Source organism: Oncorhynchus tshawytscha, linkage group LG05 (genome assembly GCF_018296145.1).
Source record: "Oncorhynchus tshawytscha isolate Ot180627B linkage group LG05, Otsh_v2.0, whole genome shotgun sequence".
In the NCBI taxonomy this organism is placed as follows: domain Eukaryota; kingdom Metazoa; phylum Chordata; class Actinopteri; order Salmoniformes; family Salmonidae; genus Oncorhynchus; species Oncorhynchus tshawytscha.
This window is the reverse complement of record NC_056433.1, coordinates 85971150-85983376: the sequence shown is the minus strand read 5'-3', so window position 1 is coordinate 85983376 and position 12227 is coordinate 85971150. Positions and strand designations below refer to the sequence as shown.

At 48.4% G+C, this 12227-nt stretch overlaps 1 protein-coding gene across 8 annotated transcripts in view; it reads right to left on the bottom strand.

The window, feature by feature from the left end:
* Positions 1–12227, bottom strand: part of kif1aa (kinesin family member 1Aa) — a 184150-nt gene that overhangs the window by 51548 nt on the left and 120375 nt on the right. For all 8 annotated transcript variants that reach the window (XM_042322581.1, XM_042322584.1, XM_042322583.1 and 5 more), the window contains 4 exons: positions 8201–8366; positions 7949–8039; positions 5439–5551; positions 3944–3999 (listed from right to left, as the gene is read on the bottom strand). In XM_042322581.1, coding sequence (XP_042178515.1) covers positions 3944–3999; positions 5439–5551; positions 7949–8039; positions 8201–8366 — 426 coding nt within the window. The remainder of the gene's footprint in view (positions 1–3943; positions 4000–5438; positions 5552–7948; positions 8040–8200; positions 8367–12227) is intronic.

Below are 12227 nucleotides of genomic sequence, written 5' to 3'. Positions count from 1 at the left end.
CAGACAGTAGAGAGCCAACCAGACAGTAGAGAGCCAACCAGACAGTAGAGAGCCAACCAGACAGTAGAGAGCCAACCAGACAGTAGACACCCAACCAGACAGTAGAGAGCCAACCAGACAGTAGACACCCAACCAGACAGTAGAGAGCCAACCAGACAGTAGACACCCAACCAGACAGTAGACACCCAACCAGACAGTAGACACCCAACCAGACAGTAGACACCCAACCAGACAGTAGAGAGCCAACCAGACAGTAGACAGTAGAGAGCCAACCAGACAGTAGAGAGCCAACCAGACAGTAGAGAGCCAACCAGACAGTAGACAGACCAGACAAGAGAGCCAACCAGACAGTAGAGAGCCAACCAGACAGTAGAGAGCCAACCAGACAGTAGAGAGCCAACCAGACAGTAGAGAGCCAACCAGACAGTAGACACCCAACCAGACAGTAGAGAGCCAACCAGACAGTAGAGAGCCAACCAGACAGTAGAGAGCCAACCAGACAGTAGACACCCAACCAGACAGTAGACACCCAACCAGACAGTAGAGAGCCAACCAGACAGTAGACACCCAACCAGACAGTAGAGAGCCAACCAGACAGTAGACACCCAACCAGACAGTAGAGAGCCAACCAGACAGTAGAGAGCCAACCAGACAGTAGAGAGCCAACCAGACAGTAGAGAGCCAACCAGACAGTAGACACCCAACCAGACAGTAGAGAGCCAACCAGACAGTAGAGAGCCAACCAGACAGTAGACACCCAACCAGACAGTAGAGAGCCAACCAGACAGTAGAGAGCCAACCAGACAGTAGAGAGCCAACCAGACAGTAGAGAGCCAACCAGACAGTAGACACCCAACCAGACAGTAGAGAGCCAACCAGACAGTAGACACCCAACCAGACAGTAGAGAGCCAACCAGACAGTAGAGAGCCAACCAGACAGTAGAGAGCCAACCAGACAGTAGACACCCAACCAGACAGTAGAGAGCCAACCAGACAGTAGAGAGCCAACCAGACAGTAGAGAGCCAACCAGACAGTAGACACCCAACCAGACAGTAGAGAGCCAACCAGACAGTAGAGAGCCAACCAGACAGTAGAGAGCCAACCAGACAGTAGAGACACAACCAGACAGTAGACACCCAACCAGACAGTAGACACCCAACCAGACAGTAGAGAGCCAACCAGACAGTAGAGAGCCAACCAGACAGTAGACACCCAACCAGACAGTAGATAGCCAACCAGACAGTAGAGAGCCAACCAGACAGTAGAGAGCCAACCAGACAGTAGAGAGCCAACCAGACAGTAGAGAGCCAACCAGACAGTAGACACCCAACCAGACAGTAGAGAGCCAACCAGACAGTAGAGAGCCAACCAGACAGTAGAGAGCCAACCAGACAGTAGAGACACAACCAGACAGTAGACACCCAACCAGACAGTAGACACCCAACCAGACAGTAGAGAGCCAACCAGACAGTAGAGAGCCAACCAGACAGTAGAGAGCCAACCAGACAGTAGAGAAACAACCAGACAGTAGAGAGCCAACCAGACAGTAGACACCCAACCAGACAGTAGAGAGCCAACCAGACAGTAGAGAGCCAACCAGACAGTAGAGAGCCAACCAGACAGTAGACACCCAACCAGACAGTAGAGAGCCAACCAGACAGTAGAGAGCCAACCAGACAGTAGACACCCAACCAGACAGTAGACACCCAACCAGACAGTAGAGAGCCAACCAGACAGTAGACACCCAACCAGACAGTAGAGAGCCAACCAGACAGTAGAGAGCCAACCAGACAGTAGACACCCAACCAGACAGTAGACACCCAACCAGACAGTAGAGCCAACCAGACAGTAGACACCCAACCAGACAGTAGACACCCAACCAGACAGTAGAGAGCCAACCAGACAGTAGAGAGCCAACCAGACAGTAGAGAGCCAACCAGACAGTAGACACCCAACCAGACAGTAGAGAGCCAACCAGACAGTAGAGAGCCAACCAGACAGTAGAGAGCCAACCAGACAGTAGAGAGCCAACCAGACAGTAGACACCCAACCAGACAGTAGAGAGCCAACCAGACAGTAGACACCCAACCAGACAGTAGAGAGCCAACCAGACAGTAGACACCCAACCAGACAGTAGAGAGCCAACCAGACAGTAGACACCCAACCAGACAGTAGAGAGCCAACCAGACAGTAGACACCCAACCAGACAGTAGACACCCAACCAGACAGTAGACACCCAACCAGACAGTAGAGAGCCAACCAGACAGTAGACACCCAACCAGACAGTAGAGAGCCAACCAGACAGTAGACACCCAACCAGACAGTAGAGAGCCAACCAGACAGTAGACACCCAACCAGACAGTAGAGAGCCAACCAGACAGTAGACACCCAACCAGACAGTAGACACCCAACCAGACAGTAGACACCCAACCAGACAGTAGACCAGAGAGCCAACCAGACAGTAGACACCCAACCAGACAGTAGACACCCAACCAGACAGTAGAGAGCCAACCAGACAGTAGACACCCAACCAGACAGTAGAGAGCCAACCAGACAGTAGAGAGCCAACCAGACAGTAGAGAGCCAACCAGACAGTAGAGAGCCAACCAGACAGTAGACACCCAACCAGACAGTAGACACCCAACCAGACAGTAGAGAGCCAACCAGACAGTAGACACCCAACCAGACAGTAGACACCCAACCAGACAGTAGACACCCAACCAGACAGTAGACACCCAACCAGACAGTAGACACCCAACCAGACAGTAGACACCCAACCAGACAGTAGACACCCAACCAGACAGTAGACACCCAACCAGACAGTAGAGAGCCAACCAGACAGTAGAGAGCCAACCAGACAGTAGACACCCAACCAGACAGTAGACACCCAACCAGACAGTAGAGAGCCAACCAGACAGTAGACACACAACCAGACAGTAGACACCCAACCAGACAGTAGAGAGCCAACCAGACAGTAGACACCCAACCAGACAGTAGACACCCAACCAGACAGTAGAGAGCCAACCAGACAGTAGACACCCAACCAGACAGTAGACACCCAACCAGACAGTAGAGAGCCAACCAGACAGTAGAGAGCCAACCAGACAGTAGAGAGCCAAACAGACAGTAGACACACAACCAGACAGTAGAGAGCCAACCAGACAGTAGACACCCAACCAGACAGTAGACACCCAACCAGACAGTAGACACACAACCTATTTTTAAATCCTATTTTGTAAACCCGTCTGTCACCGTGTGAAATCAGGTTACTTTCTTTAAACTTAACTCAGTTGATAAGAGAAGCAATACATTGGGCTATTCACCCAGTCTACACTGTTATCTCCATCTCAATTGCAAAGTTGGAGATAGGTGTTTTGTATTTCTGATTTACAATACATCATCTTGACCACCAAGTTATATAAAAAAAAAAAATATAAATTGAGCTCAAGATTAGTTTCAGAGACTCTCATTGGCCCAGGCATACAGACAGTAACCAACCCGGTTTCTGGGCTCTGATAACTGAGCATATAGAGAGGGGTGGGGCTGGCAGACTAGGTGGTTCCTCCCCCTCCAGGAGAAAGGAGGCGGCCAATCCGGCGGCAGACAGGGCGTGGCCTGACAGAGAGTCCACCAGCGCCCCATTGAACACCTCTGGGACCAGGTAGCGAATCAGCTCCAGGGTCTTCTCCAGGTCGGGGGGCGTGGCATCGTCTGCTGCTTCACAGTCACAGCGTATAGTAATACGTCCCCAACAACATGCATTACATAGAGTATCAGAACACCATTAGCCAAGGCAGCAGTCTATTTAGCTATCATTCCACTCCTTGTCATGTTTTACATGAAGCGCAGTGACAAGGAGTGGAAGAATGTTACCTCAAAAAAGACTGGATTTCACCAGGCTAGTACACCAGCAAAAACAGTACACAAGATGATGCTGCTTACCTGGTTTGGACAGGGGCATGACTGGAGGGAACGGCCTTCTGTTGGGACGCAGGGGGCTGGAGACAGAGAGAGAGAGAGAGAGAGAGAGAGAGAGAGAGAGAGAGAGAGAGAGAGAGAGAGAGAGAGAGAGATAGATAGATAGATAGATAGATAGATAGATAGATAGATAGATAGATAGATAGATAGATAGATAGATAGATAGATAGATAGATAGATAGATAGATAGATGATAGATAAACCAGTGAAGAACAAACACCATTGTAAATACAACCTATATTATTTATTTACTGTCCCTTTTTGTGCTTTAACTATTTGCACATCATTACCACACTGTATATAGACATTATTAACACTGTATATATACATAATTAACACTATATAGACATAATTAACACTGTATATAGACATAATTAACACTGTATATAGACATAATTAACACTGTATATAGACATAATTAACACTGTATATATACATAATTAACACAGTATATATACATAATTAACACAGTATACAGACATAATTAACACTGTATATAGACATAATTAACACAGTATACAGACATAATATGATATTTGAAATGTCTCTATTCCTTTGGAAATGTTGTTTCCCATGCCAATAAAAGCCCTTTGAATTGAATTGAGTTGACTTGAGCGAGAGACAGGTACAGTAAGTCCTAGAATACTATATTAAGTACAAGTACAATAAGTCCTAGAATACTATATTAAGTACAAGTACAGTAAGTCCTAGAATACTATATTAAGTACAAGTACAGTAAGTCCTAGAATACTATATTAAGTACAAGTACAGTAAGTCCTAGAATACTATATTAAGTACAAGTACAGTAAGTCCTAGAATACTATATTAAGTACAAGTACAGTAAGTCCTAGAATACTATATTAAGTACAAGTACAGTAAGTCCTAGAATACTATATTAAGTACAAGTACAATAAGTCCTAGAATACTATATTAAGTACAAGTACAGTAAGTCCTAGAATACTATATTAAGTACAAGTACAGTAAGTCCTAGAATACTATATTAAGTACAAGTACAATAAGTCCTAGAATACTATATTAAGTACAAGTACAGTAAGTCCTAGAATACTATATTAAGTACAAGTACAATAAGTCCTAGAATACTATATTAAGTACAAGTACAGTAAGTCCTAGAATACTATATTAAGTACAAGTACAATAAGTCCTAGAATACTATATTAAGTACAAGTACAATAAGTCCTAGAATACTATATTAAGTACAAGTACAGTAAGTCCTAGAATACTATATTAAGTACAAGTACAATAAGTCCTAGAATACTATATTAAGTACAAGTACAATAAGTCCTAGAATACTATATTAAGTACAAGTACAATAAGTCCTAGAATACTATATTAAGTACAAGTACAATAAGTCCTAGAATACTATATTACCACCATGTGAACAGAATAAGTGCATTACAAAGAGGAGAATGAAGATTGCCCTTCCAGTAACATGTGTTACCTGATGAGGTCCTTGCAGACAGTGGGCTGTTTCTGGTAGTGACCAAACACCTCAAACACCACAGGCTGGGTCTTGATGTAGTCCACAAAGGATTTGGTGACCTCTACAGCAATCTGTTGAACCAATTAAAGACATACTAGCTACCACAGCATATCAAACCACCATAACGCGCTTGTGTTTATTTGTATTTTTTAGTGGGTAGATCAGATTTAATATTGCCGATAGACTGTGGCTTCCATCAATGGAATTGTCTGCATCATTTCCACTCCCCCAAATATATGTTTGTGTATATATATATATTTCCCTTTGTTATTTTCCCTAAACACTACCACCCCTCCCCAAATTGAAGTAAACTAGCAGACAACAACACTTAGGCTTCTACTTCCAGCTTATACATAATATATACATTTTAAGGACACAGTATATTTTACCTTAGTTATCTTGTTATAATTAGTCCCACCCTTCAGCTCCGCTCTGCCCCTCCCAACACTATCCAGTTTTGATTTCGGTTTGCCATACATTTTTCCACTGTGCTCTTCTGAACCTTCCTATTTTTGAAGTTTCTACAGATTGTAAATTAAAGATACAAATGTTTTGCTAAGAGTACTATATTATTTTTATTGACTATGACTTATCTGCAGAGTTAGCTCTAGGTAATTGTTGCAATTCTTCAGCCATTCATGGGACCTGTGACAAACTACATCTGGACAAGTTAGTTTATAATATAATAATAACATAATTATTATTTAATATTTATTTATTAGTTTATAATATAATAATAATATAATTATTATATAATATTTGTTTATTAGTTTATAATAATATAATTATTATTTAATATTTGTTTATTAGTTTATAATATAATAATAATATAATTATTATATAATATTTGTTTATTAGTTTATAATATAATAATACAATTATTATTATTTAATATTTGTTTTATTTGTGTTGTCTTTTCTGGTTAATCTGAAATTGCAACTAACTTTCTTTTGCTTGTTTTAAAAATAGAGATATTTTTGGAGTGAAAGTGAGAGGTTGTAATCTGAAAAAAGGGGAAAAGGCTATTCTTGAACACGGGTTGAGACATTCTTACTAATCTGTATGAGAACCAGTTCGGATTTAAGTATAACTTTTGTTTGACTGATGCCTTTAGTGAGAGGTCTAATGCTTTTATCTTGAATCATTTCTGCCCTCCAAATTCATATTCATTACATAAATAGACCCGTTTAATTTTGTCTGGCTTACCGTTCCAAATAAAATTTAAACTGTTTTGCTCACATCATTTTAAAAACAGGTCATTAGGCGAAGGCTAGACCATATGCAAATAGGTAAACTGGGATACGACTAAAGAGTTAATCAGGATGATTTTTCTACAAATAGACATGCATTTTCCTTCCCAAGGAAGCAAGATCTTATCTATTTTGTTTGCTAACTTTCTAATACAACGTATTGTCATTTCTTTCTTTCGGGATATGAATTCAGACTTGTGCCAGAGATAGAGCTGGGTCCCGATGAAGACTGAGGATGACTAAGGCTCAGTCAAGGGGCCATTTGGTTAAAACCTGCCGCTGACGGGAGAAGCTTTTTTTAAATCCACAGGGAATCCACTGGGATTCTGGCCCATGTTGACTCCAATGCTTCAATGATGCCCCAATGATGTCCTTTGGGTGGTGGACCATTCTTGATACACACAGGAAAATGTTGAGCGTGAAACACCCAGCAGCGTTGCAGTTCTTGACACAAATCAGTGCGCCTGCCACTGACTACCATACCCCGTTGATAGACACTTAAATATTTTGTCCTGCCCATTCACCCTCTGAATGGCACACACACAATCCATGTCTCAACTGTCTCACAGCTTAAAAATCCTTCTTTTAACCTGTCTCCTCCCTTCCTCTACACTTGATGGAAGTGGATTTAACAAGCGATCCTAGCTTTCACCTGGATTCCCATGGTCAGTCTATGTCATGGAAATTGCAGGTGTTCATACATTTTTGGCCCCTCAGTGTATTACCCTCACTTGTCCAAGGAAAAGTATGTTTTTGTCTTCACGTGGATGTTGGAATATGTTATGAGAGTATACAAAAGACCCCTCCTATGGAGAAATGACTGATTCATGGGCTGCTCAGATCACAGAACAATGTCAGCGTTGAATGGGCCGATGAATCGACCATTGGAACCTTTTCCTCAACTGAGCCAGCTCTGCTGACAAGAGGCCTCACGTCTTCCTGGTTCCAGGACTATAAACAAAAACATGTGAACAGCACTCCTTGTGTTCGGACGGCAACCAGACATACAGTTGCTGTCAATTTATGAACTAAATCAATTCAAGGACACCCCGCGAGGGGACCCTTGCAAAAATTCTACTTGGACTACTGAAATCCTTTTTTTTCCTTCTTTTTTTTCATCTGAAAACTCTTCGGCCCTCTAATCCCCATTACCTGTTTGTGACTCTGATTCTGTAACCTATCATATTAGCACTTTTCATTAATCGTTCAACTGCTTACGTTTTGTACGTGGTAGAAGCCCAGAGGAGGACCTCGCCCTGTGTTCTTCAGAGGCTCTGTGGAAAAGGCCTCATCGTGGCGGTGGATGAAACTATAGACGGTCAGAAAGAGTGAGGGCCTCGTTAGCTATCACTCCGTCTGTTACAATGTCTGATAGACCTAAAGATCTGATAGACCTTACTGAAGAAGCAGAAGAAGAGCAGAAGAAGAGGCGGAAGCAGAAGAAGAAGAAAAACAACAACAACAACTTACTTGAACTGGCAGAAGATGTCAGCGTACTCTGTGGAGATGCTGAAGGCCTGGAGGACCGTCACTCTGAAGGTGAAGATGTTACCTATCCTCAGGTGTTCCAGGGCTCCGTCCAGAGCTCCTCCCTCCAGGTTGGTCTTCAGGGGGCTCTCCAACTCATCTGGACCGGCTACAGGGGGTTAAAACAGACATATGAAGAAGAAGAGACATTGAATGTAGTTATGCTTCCTGTGTTTTCATTATGGCACACTGAGCTATTTCTCTCTTCACCAACACTACATCCTTACTTAAAACAACACACTATAACGTCAGGCAGTTGCCTCCCACTGGCACACTGATAAACACACTACCTACCTGTACATAAATACATTTAGCATTATGCAGATATGAACACAGGCCAAACACACAGTGCCTTCAGAAGATATTCACCTGCCTTGACTTTTTCCACATTTTGTTGTGTTTGGCCTGAATTTAAAATGGATTACATTTAGATGTTGTGTCTGCACACAATACCCCGAAATGTCAAAGTGGAATTATGGTTTTAGAAATGTTTACAAATTAATGAAAAATGTAACGCTGAAATGTCTTGAGTCAATACGTCACGAATACCACCGAAGGTGGCTCCCCTTCCTGTTCGGGTGGCGCTCGGCGGTCGTCGTCGCCGGTCTACTAGCTGCCACCAGAGGTGGCTCCCCTTCCTGTTCGGGTGGCGCTCGGCGGTCGTCGTCGTCGGTCTACTAGCTGCCACCGAAGGTGGCTCCCCTTCCTGTTCGGGTGGCGCTCGGCGGTCGTCGTCGCCGGTCTACTAGCTGCCACCGAAGGTGGCTCCCTTCCTGTTTGGGTGGCGGTCGTCGTCGCCGGTCTACTAGCTGCCACCAGAGGTGGCTCCCCTTCCTGTTCGGGTGGCGCTCGGCGGTCGTCGTCGTCGGTCTACTAGCTGCCACCGAAGGTGGCTCCCCTTCCTGTTCGGGTGGCGCTCGGCGGTCGTCACCGCCGGTCTACTAGCTGCCACCGAAGGTGGCTCCCCTTCCTGTTCGGGTGGCGCTCGGCGGTCGTCATCGCCGGTCTACTAGCTGCCACCGAAGGTGGCTCCCCTTTCTGTTCGGGTGGCGCTCGGCGCTCGGCGGTCGTCGTCGTCGGTCTACTAGCTGCCACTGAAGGTGGCTCCCCTTCCTGTTCGGGTGGCGCTCGGCGGTCATCGTCGTCGGTCTACTAGCTGCCACCGAAGGTGGCTCCCTTCCTGTTCGGGTGGCGCTCGCGGTCGTCGTCGCCGGTCTACTAGCTGCCACCGAAGGTGGCTCCCTTCCTGTTCGGGTGGCGCTCGCGGTCGTCGTCGCCGGTCTACTAGCTGCCACCGAAGGTGGCTCCCCTTCCTGTTCGGGTGGCGCTCGCGGTCGTCGTCGCCGGTCTACTAGCTGCCACCGAAGGTGGCTCCCTTCCTGTTCGGGTGGCGCTCGGCGGTCGTCGTCGTCGGTCTACTAGCTGCCACCGAAGGTGGCTCCCTTCCTGTTCGGGTGGCGCTCGGCGGTCATCGTCGTCGGTCTACTAGCTGCCACCGAAGGTGGCTCCCCTTCCTGTTCGGGTGGCGCTCGCGGTCGTCGTCGCCGGTCTACTAGCTGCCACCGAAGGTGACTCCCTTCCTGTTCGGGTTGCACTCGGCGGTCGTCGTCGTCGGTCTACTAGCTGCCACCGAAGGTGGCTCCCTTCCTGTTCGGGTGGCGCTCGGCGGTCGTCGTCGCCGGTCTACTAGCTGCCACCGAAGGTGGCTCCCTTCCTGTTCGGGTGGCGCTCGGTGCTCGGCGTCGCCGGTCTACTAGCTGCCACCAAAGGTGGCTCCCCTTCCTGTTCGGGTGGCGCTCGGCAGTCGTCGTCGTCGGTCTACTAGCTGCCACCGACGGTGGCTCCCTTCCTGTTCGGGTGGCGCTCGGCGGTCGGCGGTCGGCGTCGTCGGTCTACTAGCTGCCACCGACGGTGGCTCCCCTTCCTGTTCGGGTGGCGCTCGGCGGTCAGCGGTCGTCGTCGTCGGTCTACTAGCTGCCACCGAAGGTGGCTCCCCTTCCTGTTTGGGTGGCGCTTGGCGGTCGTCGTCGTAGGACTACTAGCTGCCACCGAAGGTGGCTCCCCTTCCTGTTCGGGTGGCGCTCGGCGGTCGTCGTCGTCGGTCTATTAGCTGCCACCGAAGGTGGCTCCCTTCCTGTTCGGGTGGCGCTCGGCGGTCGTCGTCGTCGTCATCGGTCTACTAGCTGCCACCGAAGGTGGCTCCCCTTCCTGTTCGGGTGGCGCTCGGCGGTCGTCGTCGTCGGTCTACTAGCTGCCACCGAAGGTGGCTCCCTTCCTGTTCGGGTGGCGCTCGGCGCTCGGCGGTCGTCGGTCTACTAGCTGCCACTGAAGGTGGCTCCCCTTCCTGTTCGGGTGGCGCTCGGCGGTCGTCGTCGCCGGTCTACTAGCTGCCACCGAGGGTGGCTCCCCTTCCTGTTCGGGTGGCGCTCGGCGCTCGTCGTCGCCGGTCTACCAGCTGCCACCGAAGGTGGCTCCCCTTCCGGTTCGGGTGGCGCTCGGCGGTCGTCGTCGTCGTCGCCGGTCTACTAGCTGCCACCGAAGGTGGCTCCCCTTCCTGTTCGGGTGGCGCTCGGCGGTCGTCGTCGCCGGTCTACTAGCTGCCACCGAAGGTGGCTCCCCTTCCTGTTCGGGTGGCGCTCGGCGGTCGTCGTCGCCGGTCTACTAGCTGCCACCGAAGGTGGCTCCCCTTCCTGTTCGGGTGGCGCTCGGCGGTCGTCGTCGCCGGTCTACTAGCTGCCACCGAAGGTGGCTCCCCTTCCGGTTCGGGTGGCGCTCGGCGGTCGTCGTCGTCGCCGGTCTACTAGCTGCCACCGAAGGTGGCTCCCCTTCCTGTTCGGGTGGCGCTCGGCGGTCGTCGTCGCCGGTCTACTAGCTGCCACCGAAGGTGGCTCCCCTTCCTGTTCGGGTGGCGCTCGGTGGTCGTCGTCGCCGGTCTACTAGCTGCCACCGAAGGTGGCTCCCTTCCTGTTCGGGTGGCGCTCGGCGGTCGTCGTCGCCGGTCTACTAGCTGCCACCGAAGGTGGCTCCCTTCCTGTTCGGGTGGCGCTCGGTGGTCGTCGTCGCCGGTCTACTAGCTGCCACCGAAGGTGGCTCCCTTCCTGTTCGGGTGGCGCTCGGCGGTCGTCGTCGCCGGTCTACTAGCTGCCACCGAAGGTGGCTCCCTTCCTGTTCGGGTGGCGCTCGGTGGTCGTCGTCGCCGGTCTACTAGCTGCCACCGAAGGTGGCTCCCTTCCTGTTCGGGTGGTGCTCGGCGGTCGCCGTCGCCGGTCTACTAGTTGCCACCGAAGGTGGCTCCCTTCCTGTTCGGGTGGTGCTCGGCGGTCGTCGTCGCCGGTCTACTAGCTGCCACTGATCCCTTTTTCCTTTTCGTTTGTTTTTGTCTAATTGTTTTCACCTGTTCCTTGTTGGGGTTTTGGGATGGGTGTTATTTAAGTTCGTTTAGCCCGCTGGTGTTTGTCCTTGTTGTTACTGTTACGTTTGTGGTGTATCATTGTCCTTTGGGTTTTCACTGTCCAGGTTTTTGTAACTAAGGTTTTGGGTTTGTTTGCACCTGTGTTTACGGCTTCACCCATGTTTGGACCTGTTACTTTGTAGAGGACATGAAAACGTTTTCCCCCCGTTTACTTTTGCTCTCTGCGTCTGACTCCACACCCATCACTCACCCACCATTACACAATAAGTATCCAACCCCTTTGTTATGTCAAGGAGCCTAAATAAGTTCAGGAGTAGAAATGGTTAACAAGTCACATAATAAGTTGCAGGGACTCACTCTGTGTGCAATAATAGTGTTTAACATGGCATTTGAGTGACCTCATCTTTGTTCCCCACATACATATATGTAAGATCCCTCAGTTGAGCAGTGAAATAAAAAAAACAGAATTCAACCACAAAGAACAGGGAGGTTTTCCAATGAAAAAGCAGACGTTGAATATCCCTTCGAGCATGGTGGCGTTTTTAAATACACTTTGGA